The sequence below is a fragment of the Acomys minous genome (assembly GCF_964271855.1).
Source record: "Acomys minous genome assembly, chromosome: 7".
NCBI classification, from domain to species: Eukaryota; Metazoa; Chordata; class Mammalia; order Rodentia; family Muridae; genus Acomys; species Acomys minous.
The window spans coordinates 79,534,140-79,560,646 of NC_140488.1; the positions used below are offsets into that span (position 1 = coordinate 79,534,140).

The window sequence follows — 26,507 nt, forward strand, 5'->3', positions numbered from 1 at the left end:
CAGTTTTTCCTTTAGTGAGCAACAAACAGGAATTAAAGCTAAAATGTTATACTTATAAACACCTGTATCCTGTGTCAGCCGTTAGCTGAAAAGAGATAAAAGTAGAACCTTTAGCCTGGTGAGGACGGTCAGAGATACTTATGCCTCTTTCAAGTACTTTAAGAGGTTTCCTTAAGTAGCTGTTCCAAGAAATGTTAAAACTTTATGTTGGAAATGCTGTTTCAGAACCCAGTCAGGTGTTCTGTGCCCTGCCTGCCCCCAAGGCACTCCAAGCTGGGGATGGTACCCAGAGCCTCAAGCATGGTAGGCAAGTATTTTCATCAACTAGCGGTCTAACTTGAGTTACGACGTTTAGGAAGTGTATAGCATCTGAAAGGATACACTGTTAGACTCAAAGAGTTCCATGAATCCACCAGCTGAGCAGGCTTCTTCAATGCCTAATACAAAGTCCCCCCACCCCAGTGCTTCTCTCCTCACAGTGGCAAAGGCTAAAGATTTTATGGCATACTGGAAAGTCAATGCTAGAAAGATCTTCAAGGAATTTCTAGATGAAACATGGAGAAGGGACTTGGAAATGGGATGATACCTATACCATGGGAAGATGACACTATAAGCTTTCAGTTCTAATCTACCTCAGAGTAGTTCTCACTTGACTGCATATGTTTTGGGAACTTACATGACAATTGCTTTTTAAAAAGGAAAAAAGGTTTGAAAATAATAGTTCTTGTTTGGTCGCCCCCACACCCCAGTGTATGTACACATATTTTTACTTCTTTTTTTCCCCAGACTTCTTGAGAATCTTCCCCCAGCCCTTGGGTGCTTTTTAAGTGCATTGAGATACTGAGACAGAAGAGGAGTGATTTAACCACGACCAGAGAACAGTCACTAGGCTGATGTAGATCAGTGTTTTCTTGAACATCATTTGGGTTAATATTAGGGATGCAAATTATTAGATCCCACTCCTGACCTGAATCAGTGGTTGGGGAATAGACCACAATCTATGCTTTTGACATAGGTGGGAATATTTTTGATGCAAAATGAAGTTTGAGATGTACTGGTAGACAGGTTCCAGTCACAGGCCACTACTTAATTGGAGCAACTTTGAACAAATGATGCCATTTTCTTAATCTGCAGGGAACCTCAGAAACTTACAAATATCATACCTAGCAGGATAGATGCTTTCAAGATCTGGTAAGATGGCTCAGTCGTTAAGAGTGCTTGAGGACCTGAGTTCAAATCCCCAGCACCTGCATAAACGGCCAGGCAATACTGAGCATAGCTGTAACCCTAACAGGAAAGGACAGCTTCATTCCAAGAGCCTTCAGGTAGCCAGTGTAGCCAAAATGGTGAGATTCCAGTTCACTGAAATATCCTAACTCAAAGCAGTAAGGTGGAGGGCAGTGAAGGAAAGTGCTTGAGGGTTGCTGGACTCCACATGTACGCACACTGGCACATATTTCCACACATGTGCATGCACCATACACTTACAATTTGCATAACACACACGTGTTTTCTGAAGAAAAGAAAAACATTGGCAACCCATTTAAAATGAAAATTCCACGTTGGGTGCTATCTTCTAAAAATATGAAGCAGTGCCTGATAATGAATGAATTGTTTTTCTGAAACATACCAGGCTTTCTATATGCAACTGGTGGCTACAGGCAAACTTTGTCCCAAAAAGATAGGAAACCAAGAAAATGATTTTAACAAGCACACTTGTAGCCCCAGTACTTCGAAGGCAAAATCAGAACTGAGGTCATGGCCATCTGCAAATTTGTGTGTGTGTGTGTGTGTGTGTGTGTGTGTGTGTAGTTCAAGCCAGTCTGAGGTGCGTGTGTGTGTGTGTGTGTGTGTGTGTGTGTGTGTGTGTGTGTGTGTGTGTGTAGTTCAAGCCAGTCTGAGGTGCATCAGAAGGCTCTTACAAAAAGCTACAGGCTGCAGATGTACTTCAGTGGTATATTGCTTACCTAGCATTTGTAAGACTGGGTGTGATCCCTAGAATCATAAGAAACACAAAAAGTTAGAAGATTTTGGTAAATTTCAGGTGTACTGTGGGAGGGATGAGGGTCTGTGTCCCATTGTTTCTTTAACAATGCAAGTTGAAAGGACTTATGTCCAATATTTCAGGAACAAATTGGAGTGTTCAATGAGTTGTTGCTGATGTTCTTAAAGAAAGAGCCATAGTGATTAGTAGACAAATAGTTTATGCAATAAATGGGTTTACAGTTCATTGTTGTCAACGCTATAGCATTTTCATCACAAATACAGGTGAAACAAATAAAAACCTCACGAGTACATTCATGCTAGTGAGAATATTCTATAAAGCATTACACATGCATTATAGGAGCAGACAAAACTGGGGAAAGGCTATATTTTCACTCACCTCAGGTTGGCTCTGTGTATTTTGTCATTGAGACTTACATTACGTTTGGGTCAAACAAGAAACCCAAAATGGTTTTATAAAAAGTTTACAACCATTAAACAATACTGTTTAATCCCACAAATGGATAAAACAAATTACTATAGCTCAATGATACACAAACCAGGACTAAAAAATAGTCAATCTGCCTATGTGTATAGCTAGCTATAATACAATAGATATCAAATGTGCTGAGTCTTCACAGAGGCATTGACTACTTTAGACAAGCAAATCCTAGAAATACACTGGTTTTGTTTCCAATGAAAACTAACACTAGTGCCATTTTGGTTGAAGATTACGTACTCCTCAGTTTCATACCCGAAGAGAAGCATACTAGGAGGAGGAAGAAAAGGGTTAGGAGGAGACCTGAGCAGGGCTCTTTGGACAGCTTGGCATTACTTTCCCTGTGCAAATCCAAGCCTGATTTACAGAGCAAAACAAACTGTATTGAAATTGTTGACCCCCCCCAAAGGGCACTTGTACAACGGTGCACACTTAGAGCACAGATAGAGTGTTAACTGAGAGCTTCTTCACAATGAACTGTTCCATGTTAGAGGGAAACTGTAACAAAAATGAATAGATATTAATGATTGAATTATTTTATAAAGGTTATTTATTCAAAAAATGATTGTAGAGAAGTTTCTTAGAAACTAGAGGGGGTTGGGAGGATAAGAGCAGGGGAGAAAAGTCATACCATATACTTCATTACTTAGAAGAAAAGTTTTACAGACCATTTCCATAAGGCATCTGCTATTTTCCCTTCCATACCTGGTACCTTAAGTGAGTTCAATAGCTCCATGTTACCTTTGGCAAGGCTCCTTTTTCTTTGAGCTCTCTTATAGAGAGGGTGCCCTGGATTGACCATGCCACTCCAGAGTCACATTTCTCCTTTAGGTGGGAATGAAAACAACAACAATAATAAGATCACAACAAGAAAACAAAACTCAAAAAATCTACAAAGTATAAGGCCCGAACAGGCACAGATTTCCTATGAGGTCAGAAAATCAGTGAAGGAATTCAAATTACAAAGCACCTCTTACAGAATCCACTGCTTCTTGAATACCACACAAAACACTGTGCCTTAACCCCTGCTGTGTACTTGGAGGTAAGTATCCCAAAGGACACACACTTAGCCCCTTGGAGGGTGCTAACGAGGTCTCAAAGCTCTTCTTTATTTGCTGTTTTGTAATTATAGACAAAATGGAAAAGTCAAGAAGTATGCAGATCTTGATATAAAAAAATGTTTTTCTAATGTAAGAACCAAACTGGATTTATGCATTCATAATTATACAGCTCCATTAAAGATTCTTACATATGGTTTATTACTACTAACACTTTATAAAAATCCCTTTTATAAGGACATATTAAATTTAATAGGCTAAAGAGAATCACAATGTTGCAGAGTGTACACACAGTAGCTGTGCATCTAACAATAAAGAGGCCTTGAGAACTGTATTTGTCTATAAACTACTACTGCCCTTTGGAAATAAAAGCTCCCTCATGACCCTGGGCTACTTTCCTGTGACACACAGTGCCACAAATATGGTGAAAATTAAGTACTAAACATAGTTTAAGATGAGTTTTGTATATTTGTTTCTATACAATCAGGAGAAAAAAGTGATACAATTTGTATCAACAAAAGGTCATTTCTGGTTATTTGAGGCATTGCTTTTAGCTGCTTTGGTTCATCCACAGTTTATGAGGAGAAAAGAATGGCAATCCTTTCTTAGAAAGTAAAACATACCTATGCTAGCTTAAAAATCTCTCCGTACTGGTAGGAGCTTGCAATTGTTTTGAATTTTAAACATGAACATATTTCTGATGAATTGCAGCTGACAAGACGAATCTTGTGCTTCCCCGTAAACTGGGAAGCTACTGGACACTGCAGTATCATTGGTAGGAAGATGAGTTGATTGGTACAGAGGGATCAGACTCTGCTGAGATTGTCAAATACCCTGATTTAGTCATGGGGCAGATTTAGAAGGGCCAAGAAATTCAAAGTATGAAGTGATTGATGCTTGGGTGAGATAGCAAGTACTGCAGTGGCAATTGTGAGTTCGTATGGACCTATTTGATAGAAAATATTGTTACACTTCATCCGTATACTGGGGAATGAGACAATTAGAGGGCAGAATGAGAGAAATGGAAAATTGTGGCTAAGTAATATTGGTTAAGATGTACTATTCGTCAACTTTCACAGAGAGAGAAAGCTGGAAAGCAGCGTGTAAGCCATTATCAAACCACCAGAAACAACCCTGACTGCAGCCTCACATTCAGAGTGTTTCACAGTAAGAAACATTTATAGGCAGGTATTACACCTTCTCATGAAGAAACAAAAGGCCGAGGCCAGGCCTTCTCAACTCTCATGAAAAAGGACTGTAGAAGTTAGGAAATGCCAGCCTCAGAAATTGTGTGCTGGTCATGGTTCAAAATGTTGAAATATACAATGGATTCAGAAAGGAGGGCTCATTTAGTGCATCTTTAAAAATAAACAATAAATTCCCCTTCTAGAGGCATGTAGCTACAAGTGATTCTGCCCAGAGTAAGGTTCCAATTGCGCAAATGGTGCTGCCTGACATTAAAGTCATACCTTCTTTAACAATGCATCTTACTATGATCTAATACTTGGTGCACCCTCTTTGTGTGGATTTGAAGTGCATAACAGAACACTTCCTCCATGGAAACTGATTTTTTAAATACCTAGAAAATACCCTGGTTTGTTTCCTAAAGAGATTCTGCTCTACCAATTACTGCTCTTATTGCTCAAAGGGTGGCCAGCAGGAGAGAGCGGATTGCATGGCTATGCACTCTCTTTCACTATACTTTGTCCTGTAATGTTGGATTGGTCAGGAGTTTCAACCATCATTATCACTCAGTGTTGTCCCTCCTGGGATAAGGGAAGTAGATTTCTGCTAGTAAGTCCCATCGTCCTGGTCCAGCTCTTTAGGATTCATGTATCATATACATCCTAAGTGTTGAACGTGAGCTTATAGAGTAGCTCCTCTACAGAAAGCTTCAACTTGACCCCTAACTTGATAAGGTGAAGAGACTTAAAAGCTAAGAATGGTTAATAAACATGGTCAAGTAAAATATGTAAAAGAAGTACAGCTGCTCTACTCTGGTAGGTAAGAAAGCAAAGTTTCAATACTGCCAGGTGATTTCACTTTCAAATCTAATGGAAACTACAAAATGTGACAAAATCAAGTTGTATTTGTGATCTATACAGGTGTAAACTATAGACTGTATAGAGCGTACCATCTCATTGTCACTATGGAAAAGTTGATACCAGAGATACAAACACATCTCAAACCAAATATATAAATTTATACATGCAGTAGAATTTTTAAGAGGAGGGTTCAGCTATATCTAGAAGCTTCAATGTGACCCTATATTTGATTAAAGATATTGAATGACCAGCTACCCATGCAATAAAATCTGTTTACTTTTAGTTTTAAATATCTCTATTTTAAAAACCCTTAAAAGGCTAGTTTACAGTACAATTTGTTCATCATGTATTTGCTCTCTAAATTGGACAGATGGTCCATACTTTATAATATGGAATGTGTGACTTAAAAAGTATGGTAGCTGGGTGTGGTGGCACATGCCTTCAATCCCAGCACTCTGCAGGCAGAGGCAGGTGGATCTCTGAGCTCAAGGCCAGTCTGGTCAACATAGTAAGTTTCAGGAAAACCAGGACTACCAGGAGAGACCCTGTCTCAAAAACAAAACAAAACAAAACAAAACAAAAAACAAAAATCCTAAAAAAGAGAACAATGCTAATGAAATCCCTTGGGGTTTCTTGCATTTAGGCCTCATGGATTTTGTCCTCCAATACCTCCACACTTCAGTAGAAGAGGGCCTGGGGAATTGGGCCAGACAACTTAGGTGTGTGTCTTGACATTTGTTAGCATCAAGCTTCGTTTCCTTCTCTATAAAATTAGATGTTACCAAGATGTACCTCACAGAGTTGTTATGTACGTAAATGATAAAAATACTCTGTAATTTTAAAAGCACAACACAAATTATTACTAGAATTATAGTATCAATGTGTTAATAGTATTCATATTTATGTAACGGAATACGTTCTATGTCATGTCAACGTGCAGCCCTAAGCTTGGCAACAATCAAGGCTGCCAGTTGCTGAGCATCTGCTGTGTGGGGATTCTTCTCCATCACTGCGAGAACAATGTTAGAAGGGAAGATGTTGCAGAGGTTCTTGTACGTCTGATATTGGTGCTCTGGTATCATATGCTCTCTGGAATCATCGCACATTCCAACCCAAGGATTCCTCCAAAGCTGCTCCATTTTTTCAGGCATGCTCCTTACCATGACTGGTTCATAACATGGTTGCATGAGGCTGTTACCTAAGGGATAGGAGTGGTATCCATAGGAGTCGGCTGTACAAGGCAATGGATCCCAGCTAGCATGCTGTTCCCTGCACAGAGGAGGCCGCCTTTGCCTCATGGGGTTGCTGTCATAGAGGCGGGAGTCAGAAATACTGTCCATGCGAGTCATCACCAGAGCACGGCCTGGCTGTGAGGGTCCCAAAGGATGGATACTGGGAGGCATGGTGTAGTCTCCAGGACAGCTGGAGTGTGCTCCAGTTGCTGGGTTCTGTGTATGTACAGCTAAGTGAGGGACTGACTGCTTGTGGGGCGCTTGCTTGGAATCTTCTGAACCATAACTTTGCACTCTCGCTAAGGCTTCATGGTAACCATGGGAAAAAGGCTGAAGATGGTTATGAGACGCTGAGCGGTGCAGCTTCAAAGTGCCTTCAGGATGGGCATCAGCTACAGCCAAGTACAAGTTGTTGTAAGAGGAATAATTGTCATTCCTGGTATGGCTCATGTGACTGTCAGCACATAGGCTGGGATTCCGAACATATACCCCCTGGTTTGCTTCAGCCATGTAATACTCATGATTATGCATGCTGTTGATGCTCAGTTTGGAGAAGTCACTTAACATTGAATAGTACTCATGGTCCCCCACGGTCTCAAACTTTGGATATTGCTCGGTATAGTTGATAGGGGCGCCATGGCTGTTGGTAACCAGGATAGGAGGGTATTGCATGCTGACCATGTGCTCCAAAGAGGCCTTTTGATGGGGAAAATGGGAGGATCCTGGCACTGGGCTGCTGGCTGAACGGGTGTTGAGTGCACCCATTGCATGGCTTTTTGGGGGAGGGATTGTAGGAACACTTAAAGCGGTCACAAGTGAAGGGACAGAGCTGGCCTCAGGTTTACGGGCAATGGATAGCCATTCCTCAGGCTCCACTGCCACAGATCGGATGCTGGGATCTGATTGGCGCTTAGAGGCCACACGTTTGACCTCCGAAGTTATCTCACCTTTGACAGTAGACATCCCTGTGCCACATTTGGCCAGGGTGTCTTCGCTCATTATTTTCACTGTGGACAGTTTGGCACTGATGCGGAGCTCATCAGCCACCGAACGCTGGGGTTGGTTGGCCCGCTCCGGATGATAGTATTTGCACTTGTGGCCGTAGGTGCATTTTTTGCCTGAAAAATAATGCCTTGGAGTAAGACTCTCTCTCTCACAGTGGTGTAACTTTCTGTGCCAGAAATTGTCCTAACAATCTGGTCACTCAGCTTAGGGTTGGACTGTTTGGGGTTAAGGCAGAAAATGAACTCTCCACAATGATGAGAGACAGACAACACCAAGGAGTCACCACACACTGTGAGGGGAGAGGGAGGAAGTGGAAAGCTTCGGACGAAATTGCAGTGTAAGAGCTAAGAGTTGAGTTGTTGACTAGCCTTAGTTTTCTGATGATGGACAACTTTTCTTAGGCATAATCTGTATGTTGAGGCAGCCTAGAGGGACAGAAAGCAGAATGATGCAGTGCAAAGAGCACAAGTTTGGAAGCCAGTGAGCACTAAGTTTCAATTCCACCTATGACCTTTACTGGCTGTGGCACCTGGACAAGGGACTATTTTTTCCCCCAAGGGACTATTTTCTAAGGCTCAGTTTCCACTTTGGAAACAAGGTTCATAACCATGTCTATTTACAGGATTATTGTAAAGATGAAATGAGACAACACATATGAAAATACTCTGATTTGAACATGAGTCGAGGACAAACAATAACAACAACAACAGAACCCAAAGCACCCCCTCAACAAGTGATTATTCATCAAGCTCAGACATCCCAAATGGCCTCAGACCAAGAAGCCCATGATGCACTGTTAGACTCACCGACTTCATAGCAGGGCCTTTCGGCAAGAGCACAAATTTAAGAAAACTCTATTTTAAATATACAAATGAAATTTGGAGGCAACTGAAGTGCCAATCAGAAGAAAAATGGTATAATTTGTTGACAGAGGGTACAGCCGCCTGCCTGAGAAACATGATCTTGTTTGGGGTCAACCCTTTGGAGCTGCCCTTCTGCTTACGTAGGCTATAGAGTTTGTGCATGTCCTTACTCCCAGTGATGTCACTCAGGATTTAGGTGTCTAGAGCACATTTTAACAAGTGACAGCTTGGTATATTAACAAGTGACAGCTAATCCCCAGTTCGATTCTAGTTCCTTGTTCCTCATACAGTTTCTGTGTTTTTTGTGTACCTAACTGAGAGTACATCAAGACACAGATTTCCACTCACAGAAAGTAGACAAACCAAGATTTCTCACTTGAATGAGAAATCTGACAAGGAAAATTATTCCAAGAGTCGGTATGTTTCCCTTAGTACAGACCTTAGCTCTGTCCAGAAGTACTCACCATAAGGACATGGCTGCTTTTTATGCTCAGGAACAACAGGTCTCTTTCTTAAGAAGTTCTCAAGGCTTGGACCATGGCGTCCTAAAGGATCATCTGGAGGCATAAATCTGAAAGCAATCCAACAAGACGTAAATGCGATTCTTTCTGTCTTTAACATAGTTTGTAAGAGTTTAGGCCTTCCTTCTCCTTGGCTTGTACCATAGGCACAACATTCTAACCATGCTTTCTAGCTTCCATCTGTCTTCTGTTAAGACAGTACTTTGGCTGGGGAGATGGCTTAGCAGTTATGAACATCGGTTGTTCTATCAGAGAACCAGAGAACCCGAGTTCGATTCCCAGTGTCCACATGGCTCCTCACAAGTATCTGTAACCCCAGTTTCAGTGGATCCAATCTCTCAGAAATCCAGGCAAAATACCAATGTACAGAAAAGGAACAACAACAATAAAAAACTTTGAAAAAAAGACAGTACTTCTTCCCTTTGTTTCTATTTGACCACACAGAAAGAATTATTTCTCTGTGCATCATTCTTCCATGGACTGTATGGACCAGTCATACTGGCATGAATGTTGGTTTCCCCTAGTACATCAGCCACTTTCATACCTTCATGGATTTATTCATAGTGTTCTTTTCAGCAGCCCTCTTTATTCTTAAAAATTCATTTCAAAAGATAAAGCAACTTTTAATATCCTGCCATTATTTTCTCACTCCCCTATCCCTACCTTTCGTCTCATATACTTTGAGCCCCTGGATGGTGAGTCCTGCTTCCTATTCAGTCTTTTATCTTCATAGCAACCAGCACAATTTGTGGTATACAATAGGTGTTCAATGGATGCTTACTGAAATGTAATGCATTACTATCAGTAATTTGTACATAACTGTTTAGAGCTTACTAGAAATAAACTCACTTATCATTCACAAAAGAATACATCAGCAACCGCTCCTCTATAAACTTCTTCCATTCTGGCTTTTCAACTTGAAGGTCTCGGTAGTTATCATTGGACACAATGATGCCATCAGAATCAAAAGCCAATTTGACTATGAACCGGTCATCATAGCAGACCACCCTTCTGCCTTGGACCCTTCGGGATGGTGTGAAGACGAGAATCTTTTCCTTCTCCAGTTTACGTAGAATATCTTGATCTATCAAAATATGTTTATGCCACATTGTAGAAATCATCTTTGGAAATTAACTGCGTTATCCCCATATCACCAAAACAAGAGTTAGTACTAGATAAATATTTTATTTGTACTTGGAGAACAAGTGTGCTACTTTTCTGGCTATAACATTAAATAGAATTGTGTGTGACCTTGGATAAGCCATCTTCTCTTTCACACTTTAGTTTTTCTTCCAGTAAAATGCAGAACAAAACAAAAGCAGAAAACAATCCTAGGTTCAGACACATTTAATTTTTAAAGCCTATCATGAATAGTATGAACTAACACATTATCTAACATTCCTTATCTTTTTTGTTTGAGACAGAGTGTTACTATGTAGCCCAGGCTAGCCTAGGGCTTCAGATTTTTCTATCTCAATGCCCCAGGATCTGGGATAACAGATGTGTTGCAATACAGTCAGCTGTATTTGTTTTTTTCAGGAAAGGGTTTTTCTGTGTAGCCTTGGCTGACCTGTACTTGTTTTGTAGACCAGGCTGGCCTCAATTTCACAGCAATCTGCCTGTCTCTGCCTCCCTTGAGTGCTGGGACTAAAGGCGTGCTCTTTTACATAACATGCCAGGCTTACCCTAGCATTCTTGACGTTCGTCTTGCCCTTTGACTGAATCATCAGACTTTTCTCCCCTATGGTGTTGGGGTTGAAACCCAGACTCGAGATCCTGGTTGGCAAGTGCTCTACCACTGATCCGTATCTTCATCCCTAGCTTAGATTCTTGACTGTTTACATTCAGAAACAGCAAAGGCTGTGTCTGCAGGAGAGTAAGGAATAACTACTCATGAAGACTTTTGTTTTTGACTTTTACCTGAAAGAAGGACAAAACTAAGGTGGGTCAACAAGCTTTAGCATTTAAGGTCTGTGTGTGTGTGTGTGTGTGTGTGTGTGTGTGTGTGTGTGTGTGTGTGTGTGTGTATTTGCACCATGACACATATGAAAGGGTCAGAGGCAACTTGTAGGAGGTAAGTTCTCTTACTACCATTTGGTTCCCAGCAATTAAATTCATGTTGTCAGACTTAGCAGCAAGTGCCTTTACCTGCTGAGCCATCTTGCTAGCCATTTTGGACACAGTTGTTTGGGAGAAAAACTTGCTTACTAAGATTGGAGAGTGCTGAGCACTACTCTTACACTGGGGCCTGAGCCTGCTCTGCAGATGTGGAGAGCTCTACACAGAACCCACTCACTCCCTGGACTTTCTGCATAGTTATGTCAGGAATAACATGGTAACCAAAAGACTGCCATCTGTATGCTCTTCAGTGCCCTACAGAGCATGTCCTGTGTGTACTGAAAATGTAGTGACTGAGCTGCTAGCATGAAGCACCCAGCACAAGCCTTGTGAAAGTTAGGCACCTTTATTTTCACGAGCTTGTTCTTACATAAAGAAATATTTAAAATTTCAATTTAGAAGTGCACTAATATAAAGACAAACATAATCCAATTAAGTATGTTCTTATACATGTATTGTTGTTATCTATTTTCTTATGTGAAAAAACAGAATGAAAATATTTTTTGTGGTGCTGTGATCATCCCTAGGCTCTGAGCCATTTTTGTTTCAGACACTGATTAGTTCTTACTGTCTTTGGATTTTTTTTTTTCCTCCTCTCTGTTGCCTGTAACTTGAAAATCCCACAGTTGTTTTTCTGATACAAAATAAGATTGCCAGTATATCATACAACCTTTAGTTTCTTGAAAAAAAATCAGTTATATTCATACCCATATGATCAAACAGGTTGTCCTAGTACTCAGTATATAGCCCAGGTTAGCCTCAAATTCATCATCTTCTTGCCTCAGCCTACTGAGTATTGGGATTGCAGGTGTGTGCATCACCATTTCCATAAGAAAAATGTTCAGTTCTTCTCAACTGTGTGCTTTATGGTTTTCCAAATGGAAGTTTTTATTTAGCTATCACATGCCACAAAAAAGGATGGTTTCTTATGGATCACTTTAAAACATGCACTCAAATAAAAGACAATTCAAACATACTTGGAAAAGCAGTTATCTAAACTGTGACCATCTGCCTCTCTCCAGCTATCTTTTTAGTTTTGACTCTAAAGAAAAAAATTTTTAATCATTATTATTTGAAATAATACCTGTAATTGGTGCATCAGGGCGAGATTGCTCCTTTCTCCATGCTGGTACAAATACAGTGATATCTTTGTGGCCTTTGTCTAGAAACCAATCCACAGCAAGTTGTATTCCTCTGCAGGAGAATTCTTCTTTATTCCCATGGCTTCAGAAACATTAGAGAACAAGAGACAAAAGGATTAATAATAGCAAAAAAAAAAATATCCCACCAGCACCTTTCTTGGTCCTACAATAAATGCCAGATTTTTTTCTTTTACCATACTTTTTTTTGAGTAAGGGTTGTACTATATAGCATGGGCTGGCTTGAAACTCACTATCTAGAGGTTGCCCACTAACACGTGGTGATTGTCCTGCCTCATCTTCTCAAGTGCGGAGATTAAAGAGTACCAACATCATTCCTGGCTAACATGTTTTTTCTTGATGTCAAATACACACACACACACACACACACACACACACACACACACACACACACACACGAAGTTTTGGTTCTTGTTTGTCTATAGCTGATAATTGCCTGGTTCAGGATGTGGTCTATACCAGCTGGATTTTGTGGAATTCTGAGGACTCTGGAAAAGGTCAGAGAAAGGGGGGGGGGGCTTTGAGGAGATGAATGGAGGAGGAAGAAGGCTGCTTGTTAGCCCTGCTGTATTTGTCATTTGCTGTTGCTGGACTACTAGATATCCTGATGCCTGAGACTGGCATTTTCTCAAAGAGCCCAATGACACTAACCAGCTGGAACCAAGCCTAAAGAGCTCTACATCCACTGTCCCTTCTCTCCTGTCCCTTCTAACCTTCTTTATCTTCTACTTAGGGTCTGGCTGGGGGATGGAAGGGAGGAAGGGGCATTAAGGAACCTCAAATAAAATAGAGTTAAAAAGTAGAACACACACACACACACACACACACACCATGTGCAGATAATCAAACTCAGGACCTCTGCAACCTTGCTTCTAGCAAGTTATACCTCTATGCTAAAGAATACCTTTTAAAGGAGAAAACTGTATTCTTTTTATTTTACTGTTGTATTATTATAAACTTTGGTCAATGCCAAGGGTGGTTAATAACAACTCACACACTTATAGCAGACATGACAACTACTATTAGTTTCATTTCCTCCTTTCTGTTTCTGTTGACACCGTTTGCTCAAAGATTCAGGTATTCACAACTGATTAAAAAAGAAGGGTACTCATCACAAGTTTAGATAAAGGTTATATAGGAGATAGTTGATGTGAAACTTAAACACACACATGCATGCACACCATGCTACACTGTTAAACTCATGGCCTTCTGAATGCTAGAGGAGTCTCTTCTGTGCCATACTCTCAGCCAGCCATTAAGCTTAAAATGACACTGGCAGGCAAATGACAAATATTTATGCTTTTCTTCTAGGTCTAAAAATTTCCTCCAAAATCAAGCATTTCTTTTATAATCAGAACATGATGAAATAAGAAAAAAAGTATTTCTACAAACATTATGTGATTTTTAAAAAATCCAGGAAATGGGTGGCAGAGCCAACCAGGCTGCCTGCCCTTCTTCATGAGGCAGGATACACTACAGTGAGCAAATATATGATGAAGAGCTGAGAAAGACAGAAAAACAAAGTGGTAAGTGTGCTGTGGAGAGAGGCAGAACTGGAGACAGGCAGGCAGTGACATGAGAGAGAGAGAGAGGGGGGTTTGAGGTGGACAAGAGAGCATGCCACTGCCCAGGAGGGTCAGCTGGGCCATGTACAACAGACCTGAGCTTAACGCACTTGCAGTCTCAGTCCCTGAACATGCCACCCAACTGCAGATCACCCTGGTTTGGGTAATGATGAAGGCCTGAGATGAGGAATGATTCAGTTTCTGGAGTGGACCTCTTCTAAGATGCTCCATGATGGTACCAGAGAGCATGTTAATGCCTGATCTATGCTGCTCCTCCAGGCCATGATAAAGCCTGAGATCCATGTGATGTACATGGTCTGTGCTGCTGACTGAAGCCTTGGTGATGGCCTTGGGCTTTGCTGCCTTGGGTGGGGCCATGTTGATGTGAGATGTAGCTATCTGAGGCCATGTTGAGGCCCATGGTCCATGCAGGCACTGAGGGCCATGAACAGTTCAGTGGTCTTGATACTACTAGGAGACTGGGTTGATGTCTGTGGCCCATTACCACCCAAGGCCATGCGGATATCTGTGGTCAGTGCTGCAGCCAGAAGCCATGTTGATGTCCCTAGGCTGTGCTGCCATCTGATTCTCTGTGGATATCTGAAGTCCTTCTGCATCTGGGAGCCACGTTCATGGTTGTTGCTATCACCAGAGACCACATAGAAGCCCATGATTTGTGGTCCTTCTTAGTGTAAAGAACAAGGAAGCTACTTTTACAGCGATACAGATGAATGCAGACATGCACAATTGAGAAAGGGGACCTAGAAGGTTTCTGTGATAACTCCTCCCCCGACCCCCAACTCCTGCAAAGGGAACAGCCTAAATAGTAAGCCACTGAAGAGAACTCTTAAAAAGTGTGATGTGGATTTTGAAGTGCAGCTGTCCACAACTGATGGCTTCTGCCAGGGATGTCGGAGAGGAACAACTCAGGTCTATTTAAGGGGCCACTGAGAGTTTGACCATGCTACAGTGAGTATGTAGATAACACAAATGGGACTTATTTTATTTTTATTTTTATTTTTTGGGGGGGTCACAAGAGTGGGAGTTGGGCATGGAAGGATTAGGAAGTGAGTGTGATTAGGGTATGTCATGTGAAATTCCCAAAGAGTCAATAAAAATATTCTGAAAAAAAATCTAAGCTGTATCTTTGTAGTACATTATACAGTTATTTTGCCACTTTCAGCTTTGTGGTCGTTAGTTTATTATAATTGATTTTATGTTTATTTATATATGTTATGGGAAAAGGACAATTATTTTTAGTTATTTTCAGTCATAAGAAATGAATTTAAAGATATTTCAATATATAGGTGAGAATATTGTTTATGACCATAAAATTATATCCCATTGATTAAAAATGTACATTCCTCATGAATAAAGAGTTGAAGTCCATTTTCTTTACACAAATTTCTCTTATCACCCTCACTATGAGCCTCTTAATTTATATGGTTCTTTCACATTATTATTTTTATTCTTTAATTTATCTTTTCATTTTTATTAGATCTTTGAGAATTTGGTACGATCCATTTTGATTATATTCCCTTCCTCCAACCCATTCCTGGAAGATTCACCCTTTCTTCCCCAGTCACCCAACTTTGTGTATTCTTTTTTTTTAATCCATTACGTACAGTTTATGCTGTTCATATATTCTTGGATGGGTGGCCTTAATTAGGGGTTGGTCTACCCATCAGGTGTTACACCCTTAGCAAAAACAACCTTTTCCTCTCTCAGCAGCTATCAAGTGTTAATAGCTCCTTATCTAGATGTTAGACTTAGTGACTTTTCCAGGCTAGAAATTTGTCAGACTTGTTCCTGCACAGATCTTGTCCATATTATCTCAAGTGCTGTGAATTCATATGTTCAACTTCTCTGCTGTGGTCAGAAAATGGTTTCCTTGTAGACAACCACATCTTATAGCTTTTACATTTATTCTGCCATGATCTCTGAGACTTCGTGTGTGGTGGTGGTGGTGGTGGTGGTGGCGGTGGCGGCGGCAGCGGTGGCGGCGGTGGTGGTGGTATGACACAGATGTCTCATTTAGGGATGACCCTTCCCCGGTCTTTCATTCTCTGCACCTTGATCAGTTGTGTCTCTCTGTATTAATCACCATCTACTGAAAAATGTTCTTTGATGAAAAATTTCCAAATTTTCATATGGAAACAAAAAATATCTAGGATATCCCAAATAATATTGATGATAAAAACTGGATGGAGGTGGCACCATACCAGACTTCAAATCATTTCACAGAGCTATAGTAACAAAAACAGTATGGTACTTGGATAAAAAATAGACACATTGATAAATACAATAGAGTTGAAGACCTACATAAAAGCAGACCCACTTGATTTTTAGCAGAGGCCAACAATGCACATTGGATGAAAATAAAATGTTCAACAAATGGTTTTGGTTAAACTGGGTAGCTACATGTAGAAGAATGAAAACATATCCTTGTCTTTTACCCCCCACAAAATACAACTCCAAATGAATCAAGTACCTCAACTTAAGACTTGATACCCTTGTATTATTTAGTATTTCAATTGCACCATTAAAAAGAGTAGCTCAGGGAGGAAAGAGTTTATTCAACTTTCAGTTCCATATCACAGTCCATTACTGAGAGAAGTCAGGGCAGGAACTCAAACAGTGCAGAAACCTGCAGGCAGGAGCTGATGCAGAGGCCATGGAGGAGTGCTGCTTAAATTCTTGATCCCCATGGCTTGTTCAGCCTTCTTTCTTTCTTTTTTTTAAGGTTTGTTTATTTTTATGTGCATTGGTGTTCTGCCTGCAATGTAAGCCTGTGTGAGAGTGCCAGATCTTCTTTGAGCTGCCATGTGGGGGCTGAGTCCTCTAGAAAGAGCAGTCAGTGCTCTTTTTGTTGTTGTTGTTGTTGTTGTTGTTGTTGTTAGAGTTTTTCTGTGTTAACCTTTGCTGTCCTGGACTCACTTTGTAGACCAGGCTGGCCTCAAATTCACAGCGATCCACCTGCCTCTGTCTCCCATGTGCTGGGATTAAAGTTGTGTGCCACCACACCCAGTGCAGTCAGTGCTCTTAACCATTGATTCATATCTCAAGTCCTCAGCCTGATTTCTTTTAGCACCTAGAAACACCAGCCCATGGTGAGTAGGTAGTTTATTGTATATATGTGTAGTGCATTGTATATATGTGTAATAATATAAATGTATATGTAAAAAAAGAAAAATAATTTAAAAAATGAGCTACAAGGTTGCCCACAGTCCAATCTAGTAGAGGTATTTTCTCAGTTGAGGTTACCTCTTCCCAAATAATTGAAGCTTGTGCCAAGTTGAATTAAAACTAGACAGCACTAGGGCCAGGTATGGTGGTGCACACCTTTAATCCCAGCCCTCGGGAGACTTGGGAGGCAGAGGTAGGTGGATTTCTACGAGTTCAACTCCAGCCTGGTCTACAAAGTGAGTCCAGGACAGCCAGGGCTACACAGAGAAACCCTGTCTAAAAAAATTAAAAAAAAAAAAACAACAAAAAACCCATAAAAAACCAAAACCAACCAACCAAACAAAAAACAAAAAGAAAACAAACAAACAAACAAACAAAAAACTCACAAACCACTAGCCAGCACAACCCTGAATCAGACAAAGGAGAAAGTAGGAAATGCACTTGAACTTATTAGGACAGAAAAGGACTTTCTGAACATGACTCTGATCATGCAAGCATCAAGATGAACAATTAATAATGGAACCTTATGAAACCAAAAGATTTTGTAAAGCAACAGATAGCATCTTTTGAATGGAGAGGCAGCTTACAGAATGGGAAAAAAACTTTACTTGTTATACATCTGAAAGAGGATTAGTATCTATAATATTCAATCAACTCAAAAAACTAAAAGAAAACAACCCAGTTAAAAAGTGGGACATTGGACTAGAGAGATAGTTCAGTGGCTAAGATCACATATTACTCTTCCAGGAGACCATAACTATGTTTCCAGCACCTATGTCAAGTGGCTCACAGAAACCTGTAACTCCACCTACAGAGGATCTGAAGTGTCTGGCCTTCTCAGGCACCCATACACTTGTGGCAAGCACACACACACACACACACACACACACACACACACACACACACACACACGCATGCACGCACTCATTTTTAAAAGATTTATTTTACTTTTTAAAAAGTAAAATAAATCTTTTAAAAATCATCGAGGAAATATACAGAGAGCTGATGAATTTCAAATGGCTGAGAAACATTTAAAGAAATTTCAACATTCGTACACATTGGGCAAATACAAATTAAAATGACTTTGAGGTTTTTATGTTACCCCAATCAAAACAGCTAAGATCCAGAAAACAAATGATGACAGATTCTGGTAGGTATGTGGGGAAAGAGCAACACTCATTCATGGATGCTGTGAGTACACTGTGCTGCAGCCTCTGTGGAAATCAATTTGGAGGTTCCTCAAAAAGCTAAAAAGAGTTCTACCGCATGATCCAACTTGTCCACAAGTCAAAGGACTCTATCTTACTATAGTGATACCTGCCCATACATAGTCATTGATGTTTCTATATTCATATAGCAAGGAAATTGAAACAGTTTAGATGTACATTAACTAATAATAATATTAATGAAAATGTGGCATATTTACACAATAGAATATTATTCAGGAATTAATAAAAATGCAACTATGAGATTCACACATGTTCTAGTTTGCTTTCTATTACTGTGATAAAGACCTAAAAGACCAAAAGAAACATGGACAGGAAAGAGCTTATTTTATTTATATATCCAGATCAGATCTATCATTGAGGGAAGCCAAGGCAGAAACTGAAAGAGGGCAGGAACCTGAAAGCAAGACTTGAAGTGGAGATAATGGAGAAATGCTGTTTACTGTCTTGCTTCACTTGTCTTGCTCAATTTTCTTTCTTACAGAGGCCAGGATGACTCTGCCCACAGGTAACTAGATCCTACCATAGTAATCACCAATCAAGAAATGATTCACAGTCTTGACTGTAGGTCAAGTTGGTGGAGGCATTTTCTTGATTGAGGTTCCCACTTCCCAGATAACTCTAGTTTGTGTCAAGTTGACAAAAATCTAACTGATACAATCATGTAAGTGGGTAGAGGTGGAAAACACTCATTCTGAATTAAGGAAGCCAGAACCAGAAAAAAAAAAACATCATATGTGTTCTCTCATTTGTGGATGTTAGCCTTGAGTCCTCAGATATGTGTGTTCCATTTAGAATACCCATAGAAGTTAGAAAATTAGTAAAGGGCCGTAGCAAAGGCAATTTCAGATTTTTTTTGGGGGGGGGGAAGAGTATATAGTAGTAGAAGGGGTTAAAGAGGAATAATGGTACAAAAAGGTTTAGTGGTGTAGATTAGAGAAAATAGGGAGGGATAACTCTGGTGGCTTAAATAAAAATGGTTCCCATAGGCTCAAAGGAAGTAGCACTATAAGAGGTGTGGCCTTGTTGAAGGAAGTATGTCACTGGGAGGGTGGGCTTAAAGGTTTCGGATACTCAAGCCAGGCCCAGTGTCACTGTCTCTTCCTGCTGCCTGCTGATACCGATGTGGAACTCTGAGCTACTGCTCCAGCACCATGTCTTTCTGTATGTCACCGTGGCTTCCCACCATGATGATAATGGACTAACCCTCTGACTTGTAAGCCAGCCCCAGTTAAATTCCTTCCTTTATAAGAGTTGCTTCTTTTGTATATGGGGTCATATTGTCTGCAAATAAGAATAGTTTTCGTTCTTCCTTTGCTTTTTGCGTAGCCTTGATCTCCTTCATTTGTCTTACTACCTTACATAAGACTCCTGCTACTATTTTGAATAGGAAGAAGAGCCAACATCCTTGTTTAGTTCCTAATTTTACTGGAAATACTTGGAGTTTTTCTCCATTTAGCAAGATATAGTTGTGGGCATGTTGTTTGTCACAGTTCCTAGATTTTCTAGGAATTTTATATGATGTTGAATTTTGTCAAAGGGCATTTCTGCATCTAGTGAGATAATCACATGGTTTCTACCCTTGAATCAATTTATGGAGTGGATTATGGTTATTTATTTACATATGCTGAATCATCCTTGTATCTCTGGGATAAAGCCAACTTGATACTGTGAGATAATCTTTTTGAAGTATTCTTGAATTTTGTTTGCAAACCATTTTATTGAGAATATTTTTAGTCTTTTTTTAGGTTTATTTTTTATTAGGTATACAGTGCTCTGTCTGCATGTATACCTGCAGGCCAGAAGAGGTCATCAGATCACGTTATAGATGGTTATGAGCTATCATTGGTTGCTGGGAATTGAACTCAGCACCTCTGGAAGAGCGGTCAGTGCTCTTAACCTCTGAGCCATCTCTCCAGCCCATTTTTCATCAGAGATGGCTTATAATTTTCATTTTTGTTGTTGAGTCTTTCTATGGTTTTGATTCTGGATGATGCTGGCTGCATTAAATTGGAAAGTGTTTCTTTTTGTTTTTTTAAAAAATACATTTATTAACCAATGTTAACACAGTAAATGAAATCTATATATTGCTAGTCAGAGCAGCTTACAAAATGCCAGAATGCATCATAGAACCGGACAGCCATGATGGGTACTTACAATGTGCAGAGTGGCTAAGCTCAACACTTCGATGTAGCTTTATGATTGCAGAAAATTTTTAGGGTTTCCTGAAACAATCAATTGGAATTTTACCTAAAACTTTTATAAAACCAGGCCACAATCTCTTTTTTTAATTTTGTTTTTTTTTTAAACACACAGTTTTCACACTGTAGTAACTTGGAAATGTGCAGCTGTGTCGACAGTGACAAGAAGCCAAAGTAACAGAAACCTCACTTTCATGCAGCTATCAGGTAAATAGTACATACTCTGGAATGATTTTACACCAAAAATATTCCCACAATAACGTGCTTTCACAGGGGTGGATCGAAGTCTGAAAACCTGAAAACAATCAAAGACTGTCAGGTGTCCTTGCTAGGGTAGCGCAGCAGCAACGATGGTTACATGGCAGCGAGGAGGGAGCCGTGGTGCCGAGCTATTGTACTTCCTGCATAACCTGGAGGAATTGATGGCTACTGGTGGTCTGTACAAAAGAGCGAGCTCCGTTTGGCAGTAGTTACCACCGTCTGCAGTAGCATCGGTGCCAGGTGGAGAAGTCACAGACAACTCCTTACTTTCATCTTTAGAGTGACCCTGATGGACCGGAGAAAACTGTCTGAAAGGCTTTTCTCCTGACTCTTTCACTTCTGTTGTAAGTAATTGCTTTAATAAATATCAAAGGTCTAAATAAATATTTACAAATTATCTCTCTAACCTCAAAAAAAAAATAACTAAAGGATAAAGTGGGAATTTGATTTGGTCTATGATCAGTCTTGGAGGAAAAAAAAAACAAATTGTGAGATGGTTTTGAAGAAATTTAATTTTCCTGCTTGTCTTTTATATATCTATGTATAAAAAATGTTATTCAACTGTCGATCCATTCCTACCAGTGATTCTTCTTAACCAGACATCCCGCAAAATACAGACTTTGTACAAATCACATATCTTTAATGCAAGAAAAGTAACATGCATTATTCACTGTGTACTGTGATGGAGTCCGTTAGTAGCAATGCCCCTTCCCTTCAACACAGTGGCTGCTGTGACACCTAAGTGCTGTCTCTCTGAGTAGTAACTCCATGCAAGGAGATACAGGGGAGGTTCAGGTGGCACCGGGGAGGGAGGGCCTCAGTTAAGAAACTCATGGGTCTCAGCTGTAATCCCACGTTCTGAGTACAGGTAGTTTTTGGCTTTTGATTTTTGTTTTTGCTGCTGATTTTGTTACAAGCACTCATGTCAGAACAAAGAAGAAATGTGTAAACTTTAAAATTTAAATATTCATTTTTTTCTCTAAGGTCCAGCTCAGTAAAAGATTACCCCAGTTTCCCTGCAATTTTAAACTACAAGCTCAAAGCTAATAATTTGTTATAAAAGTTATATATTGAAAAGAAATAATGAAAACACAATTGGGAAATATTTAGGAAAAGAATATGCAGGGCTAGCCCTGCTGTGTCAACTCTGTTCGCTATATTCAATCACGGCCACAGGCAGGGCCTGTCAACAGTGAGCAAACTGCATCAAACCAGCTCAGCAAGGTTGCCAGGTAGTAGTTCTCCTCTGAAGCATCTGTCGCTCTTACATTCAGCTCTCTTCTGTCTTTGTTAGACTCAACTCGTATTCATCTGTTGTTGGTTTTTTTTGTTTTTGTTTTTTTAAAGTTCTGTTGTTTAAAGGTTAAAATCTCTGTAAAACCTAAAAACGTTTCAAAATTTGCTGAAAATGCAACAAATCCTCAATTAGAATTTATTTAGAGTAACGTCCTCCATTGGTGTTACTTCAGCCCCCGAAAAATGCCGGAGGAGCACTAACAAAAGATTCAAACTACTGTGCAAAATTTCACCACGAAAAGTGTTTAAAGGCTGGGGCAAAATGGAAAGCAAATTCTAAACAATTGTGGCTTCCTGAAAACAAAAACCGCTCTATGTGAGGTGGCACAGGCTCATCTCTTCCGGCGGCAAGTGCGCTTGTGCTCTGCGTGCCAGTGCTCCTGCTGGCACTTGATGGAGCAGTAGGACGTGTTCCAGCAGCAGTGGTACATGGCCTCCTCCTCACAGTTGTAGCACCACTGCTGCTTCTTGGTCTGAGAAATGAGCTGCTTGTGCTGCATCGCTACCTTCTTGATCTCCTTTACAAATTCTTCCTTACACTTTTCCTTCACCTGCTTACACTTTCTGTCCATCTCACCCTGCATGTTGGCTACAGCTTTGTTTACAGCTTGTCTTTTTTCTCCTTCCATTTCAGAACTCAACTTTTCCAGCGTTTCACGCTTTTGGCCCGACTTCATCCTGTCTTTAAAGTCATTAAAATTTTTGGTATATTTATCGTGGCACATGCTCTGACAGATGCCATCCCTAGTTGTCTGGGTGCTTTGATGCAGCGTTCTTAGGGAAGAGGCACTTAACTTCTTGGTCTGGGTTGACACCGACACTTTCTCTATTGGCTGAGGCATTGTGGGGATTTCCTGGCTGGAACTTACTGCTTCCGTTTCTGGCTCTGGTTCTTCCTTTTTGGGCTCCACACTCTGATTACGTCGTCCTTTCTTTGCTCTTGGTTCTTGAGTGACCTTCAGCTGCTCATTACTGGTGGAGGAGATATTGGACTCTGCCTCCTCCTCACCTTGGTCCTCGTTCTTAGACTTCCAGAACCTTCCTTCGCGGAGGAACCGCGGATGCAGCTCCAGCTCGTCACAGGCCTTTTCCCAGCCCAATCTGCGCTTCACGTGCAGCTGGTGAACGCTGACTGTGATGTCCCGAATGTTCTCGGAAGCCCTCTAGTGGTGATGGCCAAAGAAACAAACATCAACTTAATTGTCTTCTTTCTGCATGACTTTGGCTGGCTGAAACCCAAAACCTTTCATTTAGCCCAAACCAGTTCGTGATTAGGTATGCAAGGATAGCAGAACCAGTTGTTGGGCCGTGAGTTTGATAGATAGAAGCAGTTCTGCAGCTCACCCAGCTCATGACACGCGTCTTTATATACCATCCTTGCAATGTCTGCTTGCTCACTGTCTGCTCCATAGAAGATCACTGTGTTGGGGAGAAGCAGCTGTGCATCAGCCTTGAATTCCTCCTAACTCTGGTACTTCCCCTCATTCACCTTCTTCTGTATGCTAGGGACGTCCACAGCTGAGTGCACCAGCCTACGGTACATCGGGTGCTTGCTGTCCTTTCCTTTCTTATTAAGGTCTATAGCCCGCTCCTTCATGCGGGAGACGCTGAACCTCAGGTAGGTGCCCATCTCCTGTTTGTTAGAATGCTGCTTCTTAATGCTCCTGCAAACTGGGCACTGCCAGTGACTACTGCTGTCTCTAAGCCTGAACTCATCAGACAAATACTTGGAGTGATACACACAAAAACACAGGTCACGTATCAACGCCTCTCCAGGCAGATGGCATTCAAAACAATACCAGTCATGAGTTTCTGTTTCCCAGTCACTCTCATCTCCTGCTAACCAATATCTTTCCTGTTCAATACCAGCTTTTGAGTCTTTGCAACCCACTGTTAGCATTTCGACGATAAGACCATCTTTCACAGCTCAGCTCAGCTGCTGGTGGTCTCTTTGGGATGCATACCGTGGACTCGGGACATATACTTTGTAATATGGTCAATGTGGGCAATCTGCTTCTGATTCCTTATAATTTCAGTGGCTGCCCAAAGATGCTGGATAGCTTTTGTGTCTGCCTGTCGTCTTTTTGTTAAATGTGACGCGACCTGTTTACTTCTTTAGCTTGGCTTTTGTTCCCAGCCAGAGTCCTGCTCGTGGGCTTCAGCTCTAGGAAGCCTTAGGTCTTTCTGCCTGCCCATCTCAGTTCTCTAGCAGTAGTTTGTCCTTGTGGCCTCACTTCTCTCAAAGATCGCGTCTTCCTCAGGCCGGCGGCGCAGGGCCTGCGGGGGCTGCAGAGGACGCCCGTGGTGGGGAGGTTGGGGGGGGGGTAGGAGGAAGAGTTGGCATCCTGCTCCCCCCCCCCCCCGCCCCACTCCGCCGTCGCTGCAGCCACCACCACCAAGCGGCGGTTCACTCGGCCCAGTGGCTTGTGGCCTCAGAAAGTGTTTCTTAATTTTCTGTTTAGTGGAGTAATTTATGGAGTGTTGTGTTAATTCTTCTTTGAAGGTAAGGTAAAATTATGCTCTTAATTCATTAGATCCTGGGCTTTTATTTTAGTTGGTAGACTGTGAATTAGTGATTGTACTATATTGGATGTCATATGATATATAGGATGTCATTTAAATGGTCTATTTTATCTTGACTTATTGTTAAGCCATATATATTAAGAAATTTATCCCCTCCTTTAGATTTTCCCAGTTTTATACAGTAGATTTTAAAATTTTATTTACTTTTTCAGTGTTTACAAAATATTTTTTACTGAAATAGAATTGTATCACTTCCTGCCTCCTTTTCCTCTGTCCAGTCCCTCCCAGCTATTCTCCCTTGAACTCTCACTCTAATGTTGATACATTTTTTCCATTATTATCTTTGTTACATATATATTTAACCTGCTGAGTCTGTTTTTGTTGTTTGTGTGTACATGGTTTCAAGGCTGACCCCTCTGCATTTAACAGTTCATCTCTGAGAGAGGCTAGTGCATATTCTTCCAGCAATTAATAGTTACTAGGAGTTATTTGTTTAGACGAGGAACCTCAAAATTTTCCCAATTCCATGTTAATGTATCTGCTGATACTGCTCTTGCTCTGGTCTTGTTAAAGCAGCCATTTCTAGGAGACACTGTTTCTCAGTAGACTTCTGGTCTTCGGGCTCTCAGAATCTTTTCGCCTCCTCTTCTATGGTGGTGTGTGAGCCACAGACTCAGGATCTGTGATGTAGATGTGTCTGTTGGAGCTGGAGTGCACAGCATCCATTGATCTCTACATTGTACTGCCACTTTGTTAGAACGGCATAACTACTTCACTACATTTTACATCTTATCCTTTTACCCTCAGTTTACTGGAGCTACACTCCTCGTCATAGATTCGTCTCTTTCCAGAAAATAGATACCGTCATGGAAAGCCACAATTGGACACAATGTGGAGATTGATTGATTCATTATAATTATTTGAGATTATGATAATCTCTTGCCATCTGCTCTTTGTGGGTGTTATTGTTAATTTTTAATTCATTTTTGTCTCCTATATTACATCCCAACCACAGTTTCCCTTCCCTCCTTTTTTCCCAATCCCTCCACCCCACCTGTCCCCCATCCACTTTTCCTCCATTTCTCTTCAGAATAGGGCAGGCCTCCCATGGATATCAACCAAATATATTCAATTGCAATAAGATAAGGCACCTTCCCTCATATTAAGACTAGCAAGGCAACCCACTAGGAGGAAAAGGGTCCCATAACCAGGCAAAGGAGTCAGAGACACTCCTGCTCCCACTGTTAGGAGTCCCACAAGAAGACCAATATGCACAGCCATATCAAGAGGGCCTAGGCAGACCTATGCAGGATCCCTAGTTGTTGGCTCAGTCATTGTGAGCCCCTAAGAGGCCCTGTGAGGCCAGGTTAGTTGATTCTGTGGATTTTCCTGTGGTACCATTGAACTCCCTCTGGCTCTTACAATTCTTCCTCCTCTTCTTCAGCAGTTCTTCCTAATGTTGGGTTGTGGGTCTCTACATCTGTCAAAGGTTTTGTGGCTCAGTTGGTATCACAATACCTCAACTGGGAGTATTGCCTGGTTACAAGCCCCATATCCACTATTACTAGGAGTCTTGCACTAGATTTCTAGCTTGTCCCCAAGATGTCACACCAACTTACAGTTGTCTCTCCAAATACTCTCTGTCCTTTCATCTTCCTTCCACCCGATGCTTCCTTTTCCCATCACCATGTTCCCCAGTCCACCCATGATATCTATTCTATTTTTGCTTCCCAAGAAGATTCAAGCATTCCTCACTTGAGCCCTC

At 40.9% G+C, this 26,507-nt stretch overlaps 1 protein-coding gene and 1 pseudogene across 6 annotated transcripts in view; both read right to left on the reverse strand.

Annotated features, from left to right (window-relative positions):
* Nucleotides 1–2,191: 2,191 nt before the first annotated feature.
* ZC3H12B (zinc finger CCCH-type containing 12B) overlaps nt 2,192–26,507 on the reverse strand; it is a 372,224-nt gene continuing 347,908 nt past the window's right edge. For all 5 annotated transcript variants that reach the window (XM_084789887.1, XM_084789891.1, XM_084789889.1 and 2 more), the window contains 4 exons: nt 12,409–12,548; nt 10,056–10,290; nt 9,150–9,256; nt 2,192–7,935 (listed from right to left, as the gene is read on the reverse strand). In XM_084789887.1, coding sequence (XP_084646013.1) covers nt 6,515–7,935; nt 9,150–9,256; nt 10,056–10,290; nt 12,409–12,548 — 1,903 coding nt within the window. In that variant the 3' untranslated portion in view covers nt 2,192–6,514. The remainder of the gene's footprint in view (nt 7,936–9,149; nt 9,257–10,055; nt 10,291–12,408; nt 12,549–26,507) is intronic.
* LOC311602669 (zinc finger MYND domain-containing protein 11-like) lies at nt 22,157–24,369 on the reverse strand (annotated as a pseudogene). The gene has a single exon. The product of its transcript is annotated as a zinc finger MYND domain-containing protein 11-like (transcript).